At 50.2% G+C, this 24636-nt stretch overlaps 1 protein-coding gene across 3 annotated transcripts in view; it reads right to left on the bottom strand.

Moving 5' to 3' along the window:
* Positions 1–24636, bottom strand: part of ACTN1 (actinin alpha 1) — a 90522-nt gene that overhangs the window by 34269 nt on the left and 31617 nt on the right. For all 3 annotated transcript variants that reach the window (XM_017651645.3, XM_017651646.3, XM_017651647.3), the window contains exons 2-3: positions 8488–8602; positions 3242–3361 (exon numbers count right to left, since the gene is read on the bottom strand). In XM_017651645.3, the coding sequence (XP_017507134.1) occupies positions 3242–3361; positions 8488–8602 (235 nt within the window). The remainder of the gene's footprint in view (positions 1–3241; positions 3362–8487; positions 8603–24636) is intronic.

The following is a 24636-nucleotide window of genomic DNA, read 5'->3' as shown; positions in this document are numbered from 1 at the left end:
TTTCATCGGGTTAAATCTCAACCACTCACCCAGGGCAAATCTCAGTTTATGAGGTCTGGACATTCTAGAATCAAGTACCCTGCAAGAAATTGTAAGGATCTATCCTAGCCTCTCCTGATGTGCGAAGTTCCTTGCCTCCAGCCTCCATCTGAACCATTATGGGAGAAGAGAATGCATGCCCTTCCCAGGGCACCCACTCCATTCCCTGAGGCTGTGCGTGTTGTCCATGATTGGCCTGCCCATAGGATCTCTGGGCATGGTTCTGCCCAGTGGGGCGGACCAGAGAGTCTAGTCTTGCACTGCACAGTAATCCTTCAAAGGTCTGGCTTTTGCTCCTGCTGGTCCCGGGCCCCACAGCACATCGGCCCAGGATGCTCCCCAGTTAGGAAAACTAGCATCATGTCCTCCAACCCTAAACCCCACCCTTAGGAAAGAGCCCATTCCAGGAGATCTGCTCCACTGCCTTTTATTTTATAGTCTACAGCAGTAAACTTCATTTCATCAAATAAGTAAAACCCATCTGGGGCCTCATCCAGTTTCCTGGCGCAGCAGAGCGGCCATTCCAGCAGGATGTTGGCGCTCAGCTTGAAATGGAGATGATTGCAAAGTGGGAAGCCTCAGCCTAGAGTGCTAGCCCCCCCAGGGTAGTGATAAGGTAAGGAATATCTCTTTTTAAAGGAGTCTTTACAGGAGGTTTAAAAATCTTTAAATAGGAGAGCCTTGTTAAAGGAATGGGAAACCCGCAGCCAGTAGGGTAAGTGAATTCCCAGAAGAGTGGAGGTGCCGGTGGGGTTTATTCTGCCAGTGTCTGTCTTTGCCCCTTGCCCTCTGCGGGGTAAGCACAGCCGACCGACTTGCCACTGCACGGCTGAGGAAAAGCCGTCGTGAGAGCTCTGTCCTAGGCACCCACAGGGGAGGCAGCAATGCCTGAGATGTTGGGAAGAGGTTCAGACCTCAGCTCCGGAGCCTGAACCCCCAGATTTAGTCCTGGCTCTGACATGTGGGAGCCATTTGCCCAGAGCCTATGCTCAACTGCACCCCATGTTTCCACTCCAGCAACTCTACTACTAAGCTTCAGTTTCCTTGATCATAAAACATGGCTGGCGACACCCAACTTACAGGCCTGTTCCGGGTAGAAGGGGGTAATGCACACAAGGCAGCCTGTCTAGCCAGGCACAGACCTGCTACCAAATGCCATTCTCTCCCACCTTCCCCTTCTCTCCTCCCCTTTGGAGGACAGAGTCTTCATGAAAAAAAATTTTTTTTTAGGTAGTTGTTAGATTTTTCTTTCTAAAAATCTGGATTTTTTTGGCTACTTTGAAAAACTGGAAGACCTAGCGATGTTAGACCCGTATTCTCACACAGCAACAATCGAGTAAATCTACATGGCAGCTGTCCTGTTTAGAAGGGCATGCTCTTCTCAGTTCTCTACAGTCCCCACCCACCCTTACTGCCCACGCTTGGCTCACACATCTTTTACTTCCCTGCCCCAGAGGGCATCTGAGCTGGCACCAGACCACCTGAGTGCCAATTTCTTTGGCTTCCCAGTCCTGCTTAGTCAAAACTTTTTCTGCCAAGTCTTTATTCCTTCTTAATAGAACAAACTATCTTCTTTTCTTATTAAAGGGCAGGGAATATTTTTCCACTCACAAAGCAAAGCATCCTGCTATGTGCAAGGTTTTCAGACACTTACTGAACACCTACTGTGTGTGCATCGTGCTGCTAGGAGCTGGGCAAGGATGTATAAGACATGGTTTCTGTTCACACTGAGGGCATGTGGGGAAGTATAAGGCTCTGCCTTATACCTGCTCCAAGCACTAGCCTGACTCCCCCCCACCCACAGTAAGGCGGGTAGGAGTTGGCAAACTTTCTATAAGAGGCCTAATAGGAAATATTTTCAGCTTTGCAGGCCACTCGGTCGCCATCTCAACTATTCAACTCTGCCAGTTTAACAGAAAGCAGCCACAGATAATATGTAAATGAACAGGTATGGCTATGTCCTAATATTTACAAACACCCATATCAGCCATATTTGACCCCTTGGACTGTAGTTTTTCAACCCCTGTGCTGAAGTTTCTCAGCTTCTCAGCAATATAAAATCCCTCATTTTCTAGAAAACAGAAAAGCCAGGGTGGGGAGGCATGGGGAGGGGGGCGCACAGCTTTAAAGTCACCAATGAGAGAAGAGATCTGCTCCAATGGGATTCCTGGAGCAAGTTCCCCACCTTTTTCAGGGCAAGGCCACTCTCTGAGGCATTTCTTTGGTATCACGCTGACCTGATCTGAGCTCTGGCTCTGCCGCTTACCAAACAAGGGACCTTAAGCAAGTTACTTAACCTCAGTAGGCATCTGTCTTCTTTCCTAAACATGGGGATAATAGTTAGAGCCCTTTCATAGGGCTGATGTGAGGATTATATGAGTCACAGACGCAAAGGTCTTGGGCACTGTACCTGCCACAGAGTACGTGCTCAGGAGTTACAACCCTGGTTAAACCATCAATGGATGAATGAATGGAGACTTACTCATCTTTAGATCTCTGGCACCACAGGCAGGTGAACACTTGCTGAATCCATGGGACACAGCACTGGCAGGGCTGGGGTATAGTGTTCTATTCTAATAATCTTCAGAGCCACCTCAATGCATTAAGAAGTTGTGCTGCTTCCTTTTAACCATTAAGAACATGCTAATAATGGTTTAAAATGAGCTTTAACATTTTTTCCAAATGAAGGAAAATGAGTCAAGAAGTTACTCTGCAGGGAGATGCTACAAAGAATGTTTCCGAAGCCTTCTGGACATAGCCTACCCAGGGCTCCGTGGTGCCTCAGGGCAGCTTCAGCCTCCACCCAGCCAGAGCCTGCATACTCGCCCCAACCACAGAATCCTCCGCTGCAGGAGCCAAGTGCAGCCAGGCCTGTGGATGAGGGAGGTGGCGTCCCACACATGCAGGATCCCGCAGCTCTAGGATTCAGCAGCAGGGATGCCAAGGCACCATCCAGGAAGTGGGCAGTTGGTTTTCTGGGGCAGGGCTGCAGATTAGATAGAAAGTGCTGTGATTACATGAAGAATCCACAGGCCAACCAGATTGAAGAATCCACAGGCCAACCAGATGGAGGTGCTGAGAGCCCCACTTCCAAATGCCCCAGGGATGTGTGGGCCCAGGAATCAGGGTAGGAAGGACTCAGAGAACCCAGAGAGCAGAACATCGGGCTCCTTGGACAAGCCTGTGGTCAGGCCTCACTCACCTTCAGCTCCAATGGACACGAGCTTGACCCCCTTGCTGGCTATGAAGTCCAGGGCCTTGTTGACATTCGATATCTTGTGCACCCGCATTTTGCCCCTCTCTGGCTTGGCCAGGCGTTCACCTGAACACAGACAGGGAGGAAAAGGTGAGACATAATTATCCAGGAGCCAGGGTGGTTCTCACAACACCCTCATCCAGGCACACCGCAAGGTGACACGTGTGCCGCAAGGGTACACACTTGTGCCGCCCCAGCAAAGAACAACAGCAAGTCTACCTGTCTCTTCTTTCTTCCACTTTTCAGATCTAAACTGCTTGTATCCCTCAGTAATTTGTATTAAGCCCCTAATATACATCAGGGGCCTGGCTGGGTACTGGATATGGGGTGAACAGAGGTTTCCTGCCTTCATGTACTTACCGTCCAGAAGGAGACAGACCTTCGGCAGAGAGTCCCACAGATGAATATATACAAATGAACAAGTGCCAAGAAGGATAAATGCTTAAAATAAATGCTTAGAAAGAGGATGCAAAGGAGGGTGAGTAGGAGAGAGGAGTCTACAGAGAGATCAGGTACAGCCTCTGAGTGGGAGGTAAGCAGGTTTTCACAGCAGGGAATGGTGATCAAGGCAGAGGGAACAGCACGTGCAGAGGAACTGAGTTCCTTCTCATCTAGGCTGTTCTGGCCTGGGAGGGAGTTTGGGTCACTCAAGGGTACTCTGAAAAAGCTCCTGGATGTTTTTAAGGCATTGCCTACAATGGCCCTCTCATTTGAGAACTGCTGCCTCCCGTGGGCACCCTTGGCCCAGCTCCAAGTCATACCTCCCCCTCACTCAGCCACAGCCCCCTCCCTCCAGCTGCCCCGTGGGAGCGTCTGCTGCTCAGGTTGCAGGATCAGAAGCTGAGGGAAATGGGGGTGCAGTTGCCGGTCCTCCAAACACTCCATTAAGAGCACTTTTATCCCGAAACAGAGGCATGCAGGCACCTCCTGACATTATCTGAAAATTTCATTATGTTCAGCATGCATGTCCATACCTGGGAAAGGGACACATAGACTTCCAAGCCCCTAAGAGGTCAGGGACCCCAAAAGGCTGGGAACTATTATCCTAGAGCTTGAAACTCAGCACCCTTGCCCCTGCTGTGTCCTCCAGGCCAGGCCAGCTGCACACCCCTCCCCCCCGCCAGCCTGGCTGAGAGGGCTCCAGGGGCTGGCAGCCATGACGTTTTAGAGCAGCGCTTCTCCGGAGGTCCTCCAGCCCCCCAGCTTCTCAAGGAGAACAGACTCCCTGCTACAGCTGTGATTAGGCCAGCAAGCTCCCAGGGAAGCAGCTGGGTTTTTATTATTAAATCAAGAATCTCTACTTTTGGCCCTCCCAAGGCTGTGACCTCTGCCCAGCCTTCCCAGCAAGGTTCCCACTGTCCTCCTGAGCAGGTGAGATGCCCCAGGGGCCCCTTCCCACAGGATGGACAGAGGCAGCACCATGTGCCCCCAAGAAGGCTGCTCCCACTAAGCCTAAGCTCCCCAGCAGCCCCCAAGCTGTGTACACCAGCTGGAATGGGACTTCTCCACAAGGACACTGGAAGTGGCAGGGCCAGTAAGTCCCACTTCAGTGAGCACAAACCCACCCAGAGAACCTGCTAGCGGCAGATGTCCTCCTAAGTCTGTGACATGTCCTGCTCACAGCAGTTCCCCTGCCTCCTAAGTCTGATCTAGGAGGGCTGGGAATCTGCATGTTGACATACAGTCCTGCTGAGTCCAGCAGGGGTGGTCCAGGGAAGACACCCAGAGGGCCTGCAGGAAGCATCCCCCTTCCTTCTCCTGTAATCCTACCCATCTCCAGAGATGCTCAGAAGGAAATGGCAGTATCTCAATGCCTCAATCTCACCCAGCCCCCAAGCCCCAGAAACGACCTGAGCCCACTTTGCAGATATGCATGGCCCCTGTCCCTTTGGGTGCAGGCCAGCCCATTCAGGGGGAACACACTGGGGGTTATGCAGAAAAGCCCAGCTCAGGGCACTTGGTCACTCTAATATTTGTTGAGCATCACCTATGTGCCAAGGACAGTTCTAAGGACTTGGGACACAGAGCTAAAACCATCTCTGCCCCTAGGAGCTCAGTGTAGAGAGGGGAAGAAGACAAGTGAGCCAAAAAAGATTATGGCATGAGGAAAATGACACAACAGAGGAATTAATGGGGTGTTCCAGGCGCCCAGAGGAGGGAGGCACTCAGATGGGGGTGGTCAGGGAAGCCTTCCCAGAGGAAACCCCTGAGCTGTGTTTTGAAGAATGAAAACACCTCTGGCAGTGGTGTGGGCGATGCATTGCAGTGGTGAGAAGGAGCAGCCTTCTTGGGGGCACATGGTGCTGCCTCTGTCCATCCTGTGGGAAGGGGCCCCTGGGGCATCTCACCTGCTCAGGAGGACAGTGGGAACCTTGCTGGGAAGGCTGGGCAGAGGCCGCAGCCTTGGGAGGGCCAAAAGTGGAGGCTCTTGATTTAATAATAAGGTTTGTTTGTTTAAATCAAGAAATGTTGGAGGAGGCAGCAGGGAAGGACAGTCTGAAAGGCCATTAGAGGAAAACAGTATGGCATGTCCTAAAAAAATTTAAACATAATAGAAGTACCATGTGATCCAGCAAGTCTACTGCTAGGTATGTACCTAAAAGAACCAAAAACAGGGTTTGAAAAGATAACTATACACCCATGTTCATAGCTGCATTATTTACAATAGCCAAAGGGTGCAAACCACCCAAGTGCTCATCGACAGATGAACGGGTAAACACACTGTGGTGCCTATATACAACAGCCTATTACTCAGCCTCGTGCGGAAGGAAATTCTGACACATGTGAACAAGGGTGAACCTGGGAAACACTGTGCTAAGTGAGATAAGCCAGACACAAAAGAACAAATACTGTATGTATGATTCCACTAACACGAGATACCCAGAACAGTCAAATTCATGGAGAAAGGAGAATGGTGACTGCCAGGGGCTGGGGAGAAATCAGGTGGGGAGTTAAGTGTTTAACGGGGACAGTTTCAGTGTGGGATGACGATGTCTGGAGAGGGATGGTGGTGATGGCTGCACAACAATGTGACTGTCCTTAATGCCTCTGTGTCCACTTACAAATGGCCAAAATGATAAACACACATATACAAAGCACCTCACACAGATATCACTGGCAAGGGAATAGTAAAAATATCGGAAGGGAAAGGCAGCTGGAGTTCATGCAAAAGCAGAGAGCAGAGCACGCAGGACTACACGTCCCTCAGAGTGGCAGGGGGTATGAGGTCTGATACCTTTTTGGGAATAGTTAGTGGAAAATAAAGCAGGTGCCAGCTCACGAAGGATCCTGCAAGCTATGCTGAGGAATGTGGGCTGCAGGCTCAAAGCCCTGGGGAGGCATGAAGGGTTTCAAGCAGGGAACAGCACAACCGTATTTGGGCCGTCGGATGGACCCCTGGCAGCGGTGAGGATGATGGACCGCAGTGGTGAGAGAGGAGCTGGCGGTGGGGGGGTGGGGGTTTGAAGGCCTCTGTGGCATCATCTAGCTGAGGTGATGAGGGTCCACATGTACACCATGGTAGCAGGGGGAAAGGGATAATAGGAGGAGAAAATAGAAGGAACAGAACTTGAAAGCCACATTGGAAAGAGCAAGGGCAGAGCTGTCTATGACTCCTAGATTCGGTTTGGAGAACAAGATCAAGTCCAGAGGAGCAGGTTTGCCAGGGCCAGGGGTGGTCAGCACAATTTTGGTCATACTGAACATCTGGGTGGAGAGGCCCAGTGTGGTTCAGCACTTAAGGGGGGCTTGAGGGAAAAGGCTGGACTGACAGGTCTGAAATTCACCAGCATCAATGTGGAAGGTCCCACAAAGAGGGAGCATAGCTCAGACCTCCCAGGGTGGAGACCAAGGCCAGAACCGTGGGGCCCACCAACGTTCAAGAGATGGTGGAGGGAAGGTATTCACAGGAAAGTAGATGTGTGGATTCAAGGGGAGCTGTCCCTCTGGATTTCTAGACATTCCCCAAGCTGGGGGCCAGATTAGGGACTGGGATCACCTGGATATAGGTAGACAGGTAGGAGTGGAAACAAGGTTTCCAGATGGTTGGTCATGATTACATTCTTGACCACAAAATCCTAGTGTTTTGGAGAAGGGGCTTCAGAGGCCATCAGTCAAACTCTCTCTGTTGTCAAATGAGGACTCCGAAGCAGCAAGGCAGTGGCTTGTCCAAGGTCACGTGGGTGGTTGGCAGCAGAGCCAGGACCAAACCCAGTCACCTAGTCTGAACCCACACACATCATCCTCAACTTCTTTTAGAAAGTGGCAGAACCAACATCCAAAAGACAAGAAACAACAAATGCTGGTGAGGATGCAGAGAAGGGGAATGGAATGCTCCTACACTGTTGGTGGGAATGCAAATTAGTTCAATCATTGTGGAAAGCAGTATGGAGGTTCCTCAAAAACTAAAAATCGAAATACATTTGACCCAGGAATTCCACTCCTAGGAATTTACCTGAAGAAAACAAGATCCCTAATTCAAAAAGACATATGCACCCCTATGTTTACAGCACTATTTACAATAGCCAAGATATGGAAGCCACCTAAGTGTCTATCAGTAGATGAATAGATAAAGAAGATGTGGTACATACACACAATGAAATATTATTTAGCCATAAGAAGAAAACAAATCCTAGCATTTGCAACAACATGGACAGAGCTAGAGGGTATTATGCTCAGTGAAATAAGCCAGGCAGAGAAAGACAAGTACCAAACAATTTCACTCATTTATGGAGTATAACAATGAAGCAAAACTGAAGGAACAGAACAGCAGCAGACTCACAGACTCCAAGAAGGGACTAGCAGTTACCAAATGGGAGGGGTTGGGGAAGGGGGGTGGGGAGGGGGGAGGAGGTAGAAGGAGATTGAGGGGCACTATATAATTCACAATCACCTTATAGGTAGGCCACAGGGAAGGCAGTACAGTACAGAGAAGACAAGTAGTGACTCTATAGATAGACAGTGACTGCAATGGGGTGGGGGGTACTTGATAATAAGGGTGAATGTTGAAACCATAATGTTGTTCATGTGAAACCTTCATAAGATTGTGAATCAATGACACTTAAATTAAAAGAAGCAGCGAAAAAAAAAAAGTGGCAGAACTTAGAAAGCAGCACCTTCTCCTGAGCCAAGCAGCCCTGCCCACCCGGCAATCCCGTTGCCCGGGCTCTCCCAAGTTCAGTGGCCCGCCGCACCTGAGATGACCTCCAGCAGCAGCATGAGCTTCAGTCCATCCCGGAAGTCCTCCTCGATGTTTTCGATCTGTGTCCCCGCCTTTCGGAGGTGGGAGTTGCACCATGCTGTGAACGTCTGGGCAAAGAAAGGAGAGCAAGCGATGAGGCTCCCCAAAGTCACACGGCCTGAGGCCCTCACAGGGGCCTCAGCGGGTCTCCAGAGCTCGCCTGCCCCGTGCCATCTTTCCAGATGTTCTCTATGAGGCTTGGGTGGGATGGATGAAGCTGCACCCTCTTTTAATGCCTCCCCTCTTGACCTTCCTCCAAAAACATCATCCCCACCCACATTTAGAAGGGCTGACAATGTACCTCTTAGGTTAGAAGGCTTAGTTTCTATCCTCATGGTTATAAGGCAGAGTACCCCAGAGGTAACATATTAAGCCTCATTAATACCTTGGGGTAAATTAGTTTACTAAATCTTTGTTCCACTGGGCAGCGTGCTAAGAGAAAGAATTGATAACTGTTGTTGGGTCAGAGTTCAGAGGCATGATGCCATGATAAGGAGAGAGAAATTCAAGTACCCCAATGTGCATACAAGTGTATTCGGAGTGTGGGGTAGAGGCACCAAAAGCTGCAAAAGTATGAGGAAGAATTCTAGAAAGGGAATGTAATAATTTTAAATGAAAGACCATCAGCATTTTCATCAGTGATTTTCTAGTCTGTGGGGGGAGAAAAATAATATTGAAGCGTCTTCAACATGATGCTGATGATCAGGCAGGCAGGCCGCCAGCCAAGCTGTCCTGTGCCGATGCCACCACCTAGTGGTCCAAACAAACATGACAAATGAAAGTGTGTGCTTCCCTTTCCCACACCCTCCAAAACTTGATCCAGTGTCTCTCCCCAGCTGTCACATTCCAAAGAAACAGCAAGAAGAGCTCTCTTGCTTCAGATCCCACCCACTCCTTGGTAACTGCAGCATTCTCTGCACAAAATGGTGCTCTCAACCACATGGGGACTCAAGAGCCCATGTCCACTCTCCCCAGCAGGGCCAGTGAGCTCCTGTCCCACCTGCCCCGCAATGGTGAACAGTGTGTTATGCATCATGACAGCAGCAACCACACTAGAAATACCCTTCCTCCTCGGAAAGGTCACCAGACTCTTGACCGCACCAACTCCTCCTGCTCTGGGGAACAACGTGAAGTGGCAATGGAATGCCACACAGGGATTATTAGGGGAAAATAAATGGATGCTTAGGTTTATAGGCAAGAGTTGAAGAGCATAAACAAGAAGGGGAGATATCAATCCACACAGGTGGGGATGTGGGGTGACATTATATTATGACTCCCCCAACTTTGGGCCTCATCTTTAATTCATGTCGCACTAGGAACTTACTAACACAGTACACTTCATGCTGCTTACAGGCTCACCTCCTCTCTGTGGGCCAGCCCACTCCCGTGATAGAGAAGAGGGGACAGTGTGTTATCCCAAAGCTTTGGGAAGACTGGCACACAGACTGGGGGCAGAGGACATATACTGATTCCTTGGCCTGGAATGTCCTCTATGTCACGCTTGGTTCACTCACAGTCATCTCCCAAGATCAGGCTAAGCCATCACTTCCTCCAGGAAGCCTTCCTGGCAGCCACCAACACATCTGAGCTGGGAGCATAGAGCCCACAGCACCCTGCCCCCACTGCATGGTCCTAGCCAGTCCACTTGTCAGCTCCACACCCCAAATGGGCACTCCCGAAGGGATGGACTCAGTGCTCTTCCTAGAGTCCTAGGGAACAGAGTCAAGAACGAGCAGTGAACAGCAGCAAAAATGCCTGTGCAGCAGTTATCCCAGTGGAGGTAAAACTGGGTGAAGAAGCAAGTGAGGAACAGACGCAGGAGGCAGTTCCTGGGAGAGCCAACCACACCTTCGGGAGCTGCTGGATGGTATCAGGCAGGGGGCAGTGGGTCAAACAGGCTCCCAGGAACCCTCTTTAAAAATATTTCCTGGTTAATCCTCCTGACTGAAGTGCCGTCACTATCCTTATTTTATTGCTCAGGCAACTGAAGTTTAGTGAGGTTAATCTGAAGTCACACAGCTGGTGAATAGTGTTGACTCCAGATCTGGCACAGAAGGGATGCAGCAGGGCAAGAAAACACTCATTGGGTCCCCTTTTGCATTGCCAACCTGGCGGGAGATGAAAGCATACTTAGCTTTTATTTTCTTTTAATTTTTGGGGGGAAAAGATTACTAAAGAAGTTTTTGATCTGGAAAATAATTTATTTTGCAGCTCCACAGTCTCTTCCAGTTGTCACCTGTCTATGTACTTTCCCCAGGTGTCTTCACACTGTGTTCCCCCCTGGGGGAGGGGCTTCTTCATTTGCCACCATCTTGTATGTCCACAACACCTGGCTCTCATCTCTCTGGGCCTCTGCCTGGGGTCTTCTACAGACTCGGAGAGGTGGGGGCTGTGGCGGCGGGGTGGGGAGGCGAAGAGGGGACTGGATTACCCCAGCAGGTCCGATGTGGCCAGGGTCCTGGTGGGGATTGTCAGCACACCTACGGTCGGGAGTTGTGACATCTGTTTATCACCCCATCGTGGAGCGGGGTTGGGGATAAGAGGAGGTAGAGGCTGCTTTTGTAAAAAGAGATTCTGCTTTTGCAAGAGGAAAAGTGCTGTTGAAAGCAGCCAGCCCCATTTCCTGGGGAAGCCAGGCTCAGAGGCCTGAGACACAGAAAGGCACCTGTGTTTGCTCAGGTCTCCTGTACAAAGCCCCAGTTCTGAAGCTGGGGAGGGCGCTTTGCTAAACCCCACAAGCCCCCAGGCCTGGCCCCCTGGGCGACTGCCTTGAAGGGGCTTCTGAGTGCCTCCCAAACAGGAAGTTTCCCCCAACAAGCAGCAGGGCCACGCAGTTCAGGCCCAACTAGGAAACGGTGGAGGTGACTCAATGGTTAACGTGCACTTTGGGCTGTGCCAGATCTGGAGTCAACACTATTCACCAGCTGTGTGACTTCAGATTAACCTCACTAAACTTCAGTTGCCTGAGCAATAAAATAAGGATAGTGACGGCACTTCAGTCAGGAGGATTAACCAGGAAATATTTTTAAAGCGCCTGCCACTAGGAAGTCCTCAATAACTGGTGAGGAGGAGGAGAAAATCGAGCTCCCCTGCCACTTTCCCGTGGACGAACCTCGGAAGACTCAGCCCTTGGTCTCCTGGCCCACACGCCTCCGCCTACACCCAGCCACCACCACGTCCCAGCTCCCCACTGCCGACACTGCACTGCCATGCTGCTAAGATGACACCTTGCGGCTAACAACTTTTCTTCCTTCCAATCGGTGCTGACGTGTTATGGGAAAGGACTAAAACTGGTGCAGAAAGCTGGTCATTTTGATGGTGGCCTCGTGGCTCCCCGGCAGAGGAGGCGAAGGAGATCTGTAAAATGGGGATAATATCATCTACCAGGCAGGACTGTGATAAGATTAAATAATATAGTGTATTATACCATAATTAAAAAATTGGAAAAAATATAACATCAACATATTATTATTGCTAAATTATATTAATAATGATATGTGTCTGAAATGTAGTTAAGTACGCAAGGAGTCACTGCCATCTTCATCCCTGGCCAAGTTTTAGATTCTAAAGGATGTCTGAACAATCACACTCAGCTGGGATCTGGGGTAGGAGGATCACCACATAAGCATGAGTCAGGAGCAGGGCTTTTCAAGTCAAGCGGCTTTCAGTTCTGATTTGGTGGGAGGGGTAAAATACAAGATGAGGAAGCGCAGGAAGGTTACAGGACTTGCTCAGGATCCCTCTGCAGAGCAAGCATCCAAGAGATTACAAGGATTCGATCACCCCAAAGAAACCTCAGATCCAACCAGTGGTAACCTTGGCAAGTGACTCAACACAGCTCTGCACAAGGCCCTCACTGGTGAAAAGGGGGTAATAATAGCACGGGATTGGCTGGAGGATTCAATGGGACAACCCATTCAAAACACTGGGAAGAGGGCCTGCAATTAGGTGACTGCTCAATAATTACCTATCATCACCATTAACAAAATAATTAGAGTTACAATTACTACGAATTCTTGCTGTTCAACACATTTCATCAAAGAATGTTAGCACTTGAAGAGAGGGGCATCACTCAAGTCAAACCCTTACTTTACAGCTGACGACAAAAGGATCAGAGAGGGTGAGTGGCTTTTCCCAGGCCACAAAGCTGGGTTATGTTCACAATCCAGCTTCCTGACTCCAAGTCCCACACACTCTGTGCTCCACCAGGACACCGTGGATTTCAGGTACAGATTTGGGATGGGCTGAATCTTGTGGAGTGTCACTGAAAAGGGGTACCTGTGAAGCGAAAATACCAACCAGATGGAATCTGGAGGACTCTAGTCAGCCGTGGCACAAAGAGTCTGAGCTGATGGAACATCAGGAGAGCTAGGGTGGGGGGGTGCGGCCTCTCTGGGGGCAGCATGGTAGAGAGGCGAGGAAAGCAGAGCCTGGAAGCAGGCAGATGGTTATCTCGAGGTGGGAGATCATTCTGGATGGGGAGCGGACAGAAACATGTCTATCAGAGGAACTGGGGCTCTTCCGGTGAAAAAAAGAGGACTTGGGGGCTCACCTCAAATATCTGAAAGACCCTGCCAGGGATGAATGAAAAGACTTGGACAGCCCAAGCCGAACGAGGCAGGCAGCAGTGGTGAGGAGCAAGGTTTTTAGAGTGAGACTGACCTGGATCCAGTCCCAGCTCTGCCTGAGTGACCCTGGGCAAGGGACTTCACTTTTCAATCTGTAAAATGGGTAATAACAGAACCTACCTTGAAGGGAAGTAAGGCTCAACACAGCAACACATGCCAACTCTAATAAGCACAATTGCTCACACAAAGGCTCAATAAATGGGAACTACTGTTAATAGGATGAAGGCAGGAAGCCTCAGAGGAGACTAGAATTCAACATGATCCAGGTAAGACCAAAAGCTGGATGCACAGTGTGTTACCGTCCGAAGGCACACGCTTGATGAGGGCGCTGGGAAAGAATTCACGCACCCACTGAGGGCTGAGCTAAGTAACATTCCTTGCGATTCTGATTCTTTGGGAGACTGAGGCAGCCCTTGAAAATGGTGGTTTAGAGATATGCTTGAAGAGTTCAGTTGCCAACAGTCACACTTAAATGTCAACAGGGTTTCTCAAACTCAGTAGTATTGGAATTTCAGGTTGATCACTTCTTTGCTAGGGGCAGAAGGGTGTGTCTACATGTCATAGGATGGTCAGCACCACCCCCAGGTCCTACCCACTGAATGCAGGTGACATCCCCCATCTCGAGTCATGACAACCAAAAATACCCCATTTGGGAGGAGACAAACACCTGTGCCACAAATACTAACAGCAGCAGCTACCATCCCTTCAGCACTACATGTGAGACCCTCTTCTGGATGCCTTCCCCCTCTAACTCACTGAACCTTCACACAACACTGTGGGGCCAAGTGTTATTATTCTCCCCAGTTTACAGATGAGGGGACTAAGGCAGGGAGAGGTTTAATGAATGGGCGAAAGGGAGACGTGTAAGAAAAGCAGGACTGGTTTAGTCCTCACCTCCACGTGAGCTCATGGATAGTCTCTCGGGTTAGCTTTTGTTTTTCTTCTCAGAAGAGCAACCTGGGCACAGGAAAATGATGGCAAGTATGCAGGCTGATAAATGGCAACTAGAACAGGGTCTCAGCAGCAGGTAGGTAGAAAAGGGACAGAGGTGGCCTCTCCCTGACTCCTCCTGGGAACATGGGCTCTCAGTTGCCAGAGCTCCAACAGAGAGAAGCCAGAAATTAGAGGACTTTTTTGAGACTCCCCTAGTTTTTCAATGTTGGTACAATTTAAAATAAGACATGCCGCAAGCACCCCCCAACACCAAAAAAATACATCAATAAGATAAATCTGAATTAAGACTCACAGAGTCTCTGGTTCCACAGTGGAAAAATGTGTAAGTCTCCTAACAAAAAAAGCTATACACACAGGACGTACGGTGTGTTCACACAAGCACTCAGCAGACAGCCATGTCTGGCGCAGTGCAGTTAACGCAGCTAACAGACCACAGCCGACATCAGCCATCTGGGAATCTGGATGTAAGAGCTGAGGGGATGTCCTGTGAGTGGTAGTGAGGGATCCCCTCCTTTGGGCTTGACTATGGACTGATACCTGTCACCAGGGGCCTCAGTTAAATGTGCTGCACACTTGGGCATGCACACCACCTTGTTCTGTGAATTAGAAAAAAAAAAAAAGATTCCAATTTTCATGTATTACATTTGCAAAAATAAGTTTCTGCTCATTCCCACTGCAGGGTAGGCACAATGAGAAAGCCTACCACATGCCAAGCAGGCAGGCTGATCTGGTACAACTCCTGGGAAAAGCAGCTCCCCAAGGGGAACTGAAATGAGCACAAACCCTCAGCCCAATGCTGGGCACTAGCTATCCAGGGAAAATAAAAGAACGACCAGGAGAGTGAGAATGTTCTTGCCAACATTATTTGAGAGGAAAAAGTTAGAAATAGGCCCAAATCATACCAATAAAGTATTAGTTCATTACGGTTGATCCACTTGATGGAACATTACATGGACAAAATGATGGGTTCTGAAACTATACACTGTTAAGGGAAAGGGCTTATTAATGAAGAAGCAGGATACAAAATTGTAAGTACTGTAGGTTTACAACTGTGTGAGCAATTGCACAAACATAGACAAAACGATGGAACCAAAGCACATCCAAATGCAAACCGCGCTTGTGCTCAACAAGACTTCCTCTGCTTTCCTTGTCTGCAAACATAGTGGCTGGTCAACCATCTATCCCTACCCTTGTCCCAGCTAGCACTCTCCTTTTTCATGTTTACTTGCCTCGGTGCCCCATCCGGGCCATCCACTCTTGGCTGACCTCACCAGAGAAGCTTCTGTTGACAAAGGTGCTTTATCCACTGGCTGCAGCAGGGTAAACAAGAGAACCCACCTGCAGCCAACTGAGCCCGGCTCAGCACGGGGGTGGATGGCAATGCCACCTCGCCTGGCCACAGTCCGGGCTCACGTGCTGATCCCCACATCCTCCTGCTCCCCTGGGATCCTGCCACAGTTCACTCCAGGGGAGCCATTGTTCAGAGGATGGGGCCAGGAAACCCGGGCTCTGCCCTGGCTCAGTCAGGCTTGTGTGTGACCTCAGATAAGTCACCTCAACCTGGTCCAGCTATGAAACCCCAAACGAGCCCGTCAAACCTTGCAGACTGGAATCGAGCAGCTTTTCCCATCATAATGTGCCTAATTAAAAGACACAACGAAATAGAGCACTCAGGGACAATCTCTATTTCTGTGTACGGCTGATTCTGATTGGTGGGCTCTGAGCCTTGTCAAAAGAGGCCAATAATTTCCCAGGGACAGTTTCATCTCAATGGACTCCAAGCCAGATCAGTGTTTCAGTCTCAAGACTACCAGCTCCTACCCTCACAACCAGACACCTGTTATTAGTTTACTGGACAGTCCATAAAAGCTACATGCCAGAATACCTCTGGAAGGACACAGAAGGACCTGGAACAGTGGCTGCCTCCAGGGAGGGGAGCTAGGAGGCTCCTGACAGAGGAGAGAGGGGCATTGCTTTTCATAGAATACCCTTTTGTTTCTTCTGAATTTTACACCATTCCTATCATTACCTATTTAAAAAAAAACAAGGTTATGCAGATGTAAGAAAAGTCTATGTATTTATCTGTTAAGTGAGACCTCTGGGGTGGACTACAGAGGATTTCTCACTTCTCTGGGAAATTTTTTTGTAGGGTGAGGTCAATGCTTATGTATTATTGGGGGAAAAAACAGTTATTTCCAAAATAAAAAAGAACAAGAAAAAGATGACAAAGGAAATACCCAAAAGAGTAAGAGAATCAAATATTTTATAGAGAAAAGATTCTGAAAAACTTTAAATACCTTATCAGTGTAAAATACTATAAACAAAGTCATTATTAGGGCCCAGAATATGAGGATAAATCAGCACACATCCACATGCACATGCATCCACCCCACAGCTAGTAAACTAACTGTGAGGGAGGGTGAAGGGCAGCACCCCCAGCCCAGAGAAACCCCAAACAAGCTTCTCAGCCTCTTGAAGGTGGTACAAGGCTTCCTGTACAAGCTGGCTTCTCATCAGGTGGTTTGTCTCTCCCTGGAGTAGAGTAACCAGGACCCTGGTCTAGGCTCATGAAGCACAAACTCAGTTCCCCAGCCCTCTGCTAGCACCCCCATCCATCCAGGCAGGCAGCCTGCCACAGCCACAGCAGAGCAGAGCCTGCCCCTCATCTGCTGTGGCCATGGTGCACGAGCTTCCGGCCAGGCCCCCCAGCACGTATGCACAGGGCGGACTCTTTGCAGCATCTGGTGCAGGAAAAGTCACTGCGACACAGCTGGGGTGCACTCTCTCTCTCTCGGGCCATCCTGGAGTCCCTCTGACCCCCACACGTGGCCAGTCTGGCCAGGGTGCAGGCACTGGGTGTTTTGTCTAAGCCAAGAACTGCCCAGAAGTGATCTCAAATGCCCGCTCTTCTGGTATCGTAAATAGGAATATCTGGTTAACTTATCAAGGGCTGGTTGCCAGCCTTTCAAAGCAAACTGTCAGCTGGTTCACTCACAGATGAAAAGCAGACTCCTCAGGAACACCTCCACCCAGATCTATTTACTTTCCGCCCACCTGGGAGTGGTTGCTGAAGATGCTGAGAGCCACCAGGCCACCAGGCAGTTTCCTCTGCTCGGAAAGGGCACCTCTCTCACAGCATGCCCCCACCCCAAAGTTCTGTGAATGCTGGGGCCCTGCAACTCAGGCTGCAGGTGGCCGGGGGGGGGGGTTACCCAGATGTGCTGGACTGGGGAACCACAAAGAGCAGGGGCTTCACTCCCTACGTCTCTCATTAGCTTTGTCTCATTGGACAGGATTCTCAGTCTCAGCCTCAGGCTGCCCATCTGTAAAAAGGACGTAACAAGATCCATGACAGCACAGCACAGAAAGGGCTAGGTTAGATTCTACGTACTTAAAGGCAGTCTGGTCTGCGTCACAGCAGGTGCTTACAAATTCATAATTCAGGAAGCTTTGATCACACCCTGGCTGTGTGACCATAATTAACCTGGCTAGGCCTCAATCATTTCATCCAACAAATGGGAATCCATAGCAATACTTCACAGGGTTTTTGTCAAAATGAGGGCAAAGGAAGCAAGACAGAGGGCAAGGGGCCAGAACAGCGCAGAAGTCGCTGCATACCCACTGTCATCCGGCTCTCACTTCCCATTCTCTTTCTGTTTAATCAAAGTTAATCATTTACAGAGCTCTACTGACTGGGAAGAGGCCCTGTTATTTTTTTCCCCACACCGAGGAGGAAACCCCAAGACCACAGTCTCCCAGGAGGGGGTGGCGGGTATCAGTGTCCTGGTTTACAGGCCTACCTGCAGCCCATTTTGGAAGCCAAGGCCAAGGAGTGAGGGACCAAGTGGCTCCCTGGGAGGCAGTCTGACCAGGCTGGAGAGAGCTCCCAGGCACCCCTCCAGTCAAGGCCGACGGAAGGCAGACCAGGGCCTGGGCGGCTCAGCACCTCCCTGCCGGTGCAGGTGCAACCTGCAGGCCCCCGAGAGAATCCAGAGTCCTTTAAAGACTCAGGCAGTGTGTCATCTCTGTGCAGAAACAAGGGCTGTCCTCCTAGCTGCTAGCCCGTGAGAGTCCACTGCCCCCAACAGCCTGGCCTCTCCCAGGTCCCGAAGGGCAGCGGCCCCACCATCAACAGGCTGTCAGCTACAGCCTGTGTGATCCTGGACTCACTGAGCCTCGGTTTTCACACCAGTAAAACAAAGACAAGTATGAACCTCCATTCTGTGTGGCTGTTGTGAGGCAGGGTTGTGTGAGCTAACACACAGGGCTAGCCCAGTGCTGGACACAGATTAAGGGCTCACTAGATGTTCAAAAACCAAAAATGGCGACAGAGACAGAAAGTAGAGTACTGGTTGCTTAAAGCTGGAGTTGGGGTAAAAAAGGGGATGACACCTAAGGGGCATGGGCTCTCTTGTGGAGGTGAGGAAAACGTTCTACATCTGACTACAGTGACAGTTGCATGAATCTCTGAACATGCTAAAACCATAAAACTGTACAGTTTCAAAAGGGTGAATTATATCTCAATAAAGCTGTTATTTAAAAAAAAATAAAACTGGAATGTTCCAAGACCCCACTAAGCCTTTTATCAAGGTTTTTTTTATTTTTCTTTCATTTGGCCCACTGGCAAGAAACCAGTCTAAAAGGCAGGCCCTGGACCCTCACTCTCTCCAGGTACTAAGGTGAGAGAGCTCGTCAGCCCAGAGCAGTGGTGCGTACCCAAGATGGAATGAGGACCCCGGGGAGAAGGGCTGGCCTCATCTCTGACCATCTGTAGCACCTGAGGTAGACCTGAACTGTGCACTCAGATACCACTGGCCCTATTGATGCTTTGCCAGTGAGTGGATACTCTAAAGAGCAGATCACACCCCAGGGCATTTGCTTAGCCTTCAAAGGCTAGTCAGGTCCTTCTGGGCACACTTCACCCAAAGCAGGGTGATACCCTGCTCCGAAGGCCCATGTGAGAACAACCTGCTCCCCATGCTAACTCCGACTTTGGTCCTACCTGTAACACTTCCCACATGTCTGGAGTCCAGTTATGACCCTTGTAGGTTAGATAGCACACCGGCCTCAATGACCACAGCTCATAGAAGTGGCCCACACATTCCTTCTCCATAGAAGGAAAAGCCACCCAAAAGTGAGGTCATTTGGTTTTTCTGGCACAGATGCTGAGAGCTATGGACCACTCAATTCCATAGAGAACTTCACCAGATGACAAGGATTTGGCCCAGCCTGGAACTCATGAAATATGGGGCTGTATGGTCTAGCTGACTCAAGCCTACCTTGACTCCTCTGTGCAGCTCATGTGTGTCCCTCAACTTCTACATCTTGAAGCTTTGATAGTCTCATCTGGGAAAACGGAACAATTAAATCCACCCCTCCTGGGGTTGCAGGAAGAATTAAATAGCACAACACTTGACTTATGACAGAGGTATAGAAAATAAAACACAGCTCCCTTCCTCCCTCCAGGGTCATTTCTGCTCAGGATGCTTTACTGACTGGGAACGAGGAAGCTGCCTGAACTCCAAGCCCCCTGTGTGGAAACTCCTCTCCAGAAGCCAAACCATTATTACAAATACAAAGTATTTCTTTCTTTGCAAGAAAGAAAGAGATACTGCTTGGGCAAAGAAGTTTTCCTGCTGTCTTCTCTGTGCCCCTAAATAACCCCCTAGACTGGAGCTTCTGTTCCAGCCTGCCCCACAGTCCACTCTGGTCACCCCAGCCCTCCCAGGGCATCTCCTTCGGCACAATGCTGGGAACGCTGGCCTCCATTACAGCCACTGTCACCAGGCTTGCAACTAGAGGCAACTGGGGCCTCAGCTCTGTCAGCTGTTCTCAGAGACTTGGGAGGGGTCCATAGAGGCCTCAGACCCAACATAAACAAGGTGCTCATTTGCAGTGGGCATGAAGCCCTTGGAAAGCAGACAGGGTCCAAAGTCTGGACTCATGCTGACTGGGTCCAGTGACACAGAGCAGGCCAGAGAAAATAATAAACGAAAAAAAGAACAGCAGAAGAGCTCAGTGGTTCTCAAACTTGAACATGCATCAGGATAACGGGAAGGCTGGTTACAACAGGTTTATGGATCCCTCCATTGGATTTCTGACCCAGTAATTCTGAGCAATTGGAGTAACTGCGTTTTCTGACAAGCATCCAGGCGATGCTGGTTCAGAAACTGAGGACCACGGGCTGCCTGCTGAGAGTACAGGCTTGGACGCAGAGACCTGGCTTCAATCTGGGTCGGTACTTACTAACCCTGGAACCTGAGCAAGTTCTTGACTTTTCTGGGCCTCAGTCTCTCTGTCTGTAAAATAGGGGTAACACCTCTCTCCCTGGGTTGTTAAGGGGGTTCAGTGAAATGACATATGCAAAAAGTTTAGCACACAGTGAGTAGTTAATAGTGTCTGGAGCTCATTATTACAATACAAGAAAGAAAAGGAAAAGGGTGCTCATGAAAAGTGAGATCAAGGAACTATCAGGGCCCATGGAATTGCCCATGGATACTATATGGTCACCTGGCCCCATCCAGCGGTGATGGAGGTGGGTCGCTCTAGTGCCCAGTGTGTTCCTGAGTCTGGGCCAGCAGGCCCTGCCCCCCAGCTCTCCCCAACACCATCAAGAACACATCATCAATAAGACCTCAGCACCAGTCTACACTAGACTCAAACGAATGCCATGGTGCCACCTCCCTCCCTCCTGAGGGACTGCCACCCACAGCCACATGACCTCACGTTAAATGCAGAGAGAAGCATGGCCTCTTAGGGAAAGTTCAAAGCTCCAGGGAACCCAGTGCCCCAGGATGCCAGAGATACCCTGAGCAGAGGGCAGGGGATGAGGGCACAAGTCAGCCCTGTGGAAGCATCACAAGCCACCAGGAACCACAGCAGCGACGTGCACCTGGGGCCGCACACACTTCCTAAGGGGAACTAACAGACTGTCTCTTCCAACTGCTACTCCCTGGGGAATGGGGACTTTCTGCAGAATAAACACATGGTTCTCAGCTATGATGACCAATTACCCCAGGCCTAAGAGAAGTTTCTGGTTCCAGGGGCACTGAATGGAGGAAGGAACAGAGAGGCTTGGCATTTTCAGAGTTCCTCTTCAGTTGCAAATGAAACAATAATTTATCCCCTGACATCTAACAGGCTAGTAAACAATTAGAGTGTCACTGGGACTGAGGGATCTAGAAGCACAGCTGTGCTACCATTCTGGAGCTCAATCCAGCACCATGTCATGAAGCTCCATGTGCCACCCAGCAATCCCCACCCAGGGAAACACCCTCCCCAGGAACTGCTCAAGAGGGAGAATGCTCTCCATTCCAGTATTTCTGTCGGCTGGGATGGCCTAGGGACCACCTGCATGCCTATCATAGGGAGACAACAGGGTAAAATGGGGCAGATGCACAGTGGCCTTGCATGAACCTGTGATGACAGTGGGCAATGAGCTGAGGAGCCTAATCAATTCTCTTCACTTGAGGTCCAAGAAAATAAAGTTTCTTCTCCCCAAACACAAACACAGATCAGCACATTATAAAGCAAGACAGAAACCCCAAAGCTCCTTTATTAAGGAGGCACAGGAAACCTGTGGGCCATGGAAAACCCAACCCAAGCCCAGGCTGATGTGGCCCTTGCCATCACTGCCCACCGAGTCTCTCCGCCAGACCCGTCAGCAGTCTGTGGTGTTGGCAGCTCAGCACAGCAGGCCTGCTGGCCAGGTGGCCGACCAACACCAGAGCATGCCCAGCCCAGCTCCAGGGGCAGGGCGGCAGGGGCATCTGCAGGAGGCTGAGGAACAGGAATGTGTCTGTGGAAACTTCCACATTTTCCGGAAGGGTGGGAAGAAGTGCAGCTGCAGGTGATCTGGCCAGGACCTTCCAACACTGCTGGGTGGGGGGGTGGGGGCAGAACACGGGGCTTCTGTCTGTGAGTGAGTGTGTTCACAGCCCTCCTGGAATTTCAGAGACCCACACTTACTCTGTGCCCAGCATGAGGCTTAACCTCAGAAACTGTAGTGGGAGAGGGGGCTGGAGAGAACAGGGGCTCTCCACACCTTGTTCCAGAGCCAAGGTCTGATGGGGACACCGAAGGTCAAGATGGGGACACTGAAGGCGAAGTGGACCTCTGGAAGCCACGAGGAGAGAGGAAGGCGTGGGGGATAAGATACTGGAGTTCCTCAAAGGTGCTGGCTATTGTAACCACACAGTGAGGCACGCACCACTTCAGCAAACCCGCTCAACAGGCCTATGGTAGAGAAGGAAACCAAGGGTCAGAAGTGTTAAGCAACCTTCCCAGTCACACAGCTAGTGAGAGGCAGAGCTGAGATCTGAACTGGGGTCAACAGTACGCCAAAGCCTTGGCCCTTTCTACTGTCCTGGGGGCTGAGGCTTTTCCAGGTAAGCCTTCCACCTCTGCTCAGGCTGGAGAATAATAAGGAATCAGCCAGCATCATCTGCTCCAACCAATCAGCTCTGCCCACCCTCCTGCACTAGTCCCAGGTCTGTCGGGGGATCTGCACATCTGTCCCCAGGTGGTCCCTGCACCTGGGCCAGGGAAGGTAGGTACAGGGCAGCCCAGGACACAGGGCCAGAAGCACCCCCAGTGCCCACATCCAGCAACAGGAGAAGGTCCTGGACTTCGTGGCTCCCTAGAGATGCAGAATGGGCCAGGCAGTTTTTTCTTCTAAGTCTCAGTTTTGGGGAGATGGAAAGAAGGTTTGAACTCTCGTCTCTTTTGGCCCTCCAAACACAAAGCCCATTGAGAAAGACCATGAATAATTAAAGAGGCAGCCAAGTGCTGGACAGGGTGGGTAAGGGGCAGAGTGTGGGCTTGTTTGGGCTTGGACTGGCCTGATGTCAGCAGCCTCCCTCACAGCACGCCAAGGCAGATGCTCCCACTTTGCCAGGGCACCAGCCCCCCTGCCAATGAGCTGGAGCCAGATTCATCCATCCACCCGCTCACTCGTTCCTTCCTTCCTTCCTGAGCACCATGTCAGGAACTGGGTTCATATGATGGGCAAATGAAGGCACAGTCCCTAAATCAAGGGGCCCTTACTCTGACAAGGATGACAAATGTTAATCAAAGACTCATATAAATACATGAATATTTGCAAACTGATCTTAAATGCACACAGGGAAAGTTCCAGAAGCATAAGGTTGAAACAGGGTTCTAACCTGGTCTAGTATGTGTGTGTGTGACTGATGGACAGTGACTTCAATGGGGTATGGGTGGGGACTTGATAATATGGGTAAATGTAGTAACCACAATGTTTTTCTTGTGAAACCTTCGTAAGAGTGTATATCAATGATACCTTAATAAAAAAAAAAAGACAGAATGTGTATGTGTGTGACTGCTGCCCTGAGGAAGTGAATTTTTAAAGCTGAGGAATTTTAATTCAATGAAAAGACTGTAAATGTGAAGGGGGAGGTCATATAATTTATCATCCAAACCAGGAAACTTGAAAATAATTAATATTTACATCAGGATAACAGGGGCAAACTGAGACTTACAGTCACCCTATGTAGGTGTGTGGGTTTGGGGATGGTCAGGAGGGTGGTGCTACCCCAGAAGAGGAAACAAAATATCAAAGGCCCAGGGGACAAGGGAATAAGGCCTGCTCAGCTCACTGGAAATGGCTACTGGGCTGGCGCAGGAGAGGTGAGGGGGTCACAGGCTATAGGGCACAGGGCTTCTTCGGGGTGGTAGGAGGGCTTCTCCTGAGACCAACAGGAGCCACCAAAGAGGTTCGGTCTGATTTCAGCTGAGGGGTAGGGGTGAGGTGGGCACAAGAATTAGGTGTTGATTTACACATAATTGCATCTTAGAAAGAGAACTCTTAATTGCAGCATGAAGAGCCGATCAGAGGGGGCAAGAAAGGCAGCAAAGACCAGTTAGGAGATCATGCAAAGGTCCAGGCAAAACACAACGGTGGCTAAGACCAGGGTGGTGGTGGTGAAGACAGAGAAGTGGGCGGATATAAGAGATCTCAGGGAGTGAGGGAGGGACCTGAGCCGACAGATGAACGAATGGGTGGAGGTGCCATCCCCTGACACACAGCCCCCGCCCCACGTGCCCAGCCCACCCTGACACCCACAGCACCTGGCCACAGTTACAAAAGAAGATCCTCAGTCCTCGACCTGACAGTCTAATCTGCAGGTCAGAGACCAGCGTGCCCTCCCAGCCCCAAGTCAAGGTCTCTATTGATAGTAGCACAATTAATTCTCCCAACCACCCATGAGGGAGGTACTTTGTCAACCCCACTTTACAGATGAGAAAACCGAGACACTGAGAAGCTCACAAAGCAGCCAAGTTCACATGGAACAGTAAATGGAGGAGCGAGAGTTCAGGTGGCAGAGCCCATGCTTAAAAGACAGGCGTGGTCAGGCTGGACGTCCTCTCTCCTGACCCTCCCGAGGGCCCACGACAGGGCCCTCCCTTCTCACTGCCTGCCGACCCACCTCGATCCTCCAGGAGCGAGCCCAGCAAGGGCAGCTCCGGAAGCTCCCCAGGGAAAGGGAAAGGGAACGCCT

Source organism: Manis javanica, chromosome 8, assembly GCF_040802235.1.
Source record: "Manis javanica isolate MJ-LG chromosome 8, MJ_LKY, whole genome shotgun sequence".
In the NCBI taxonomy this organism is placed as follows: domain Eukaryota; kingdom Metazoa; phylum Chordata; class Mammalia; order Pholidota; family Manidae; genus Manis; species Manis javanica.
This window is presented reverse-complemented; position numbering and strand designations above follow the sequence as displayed.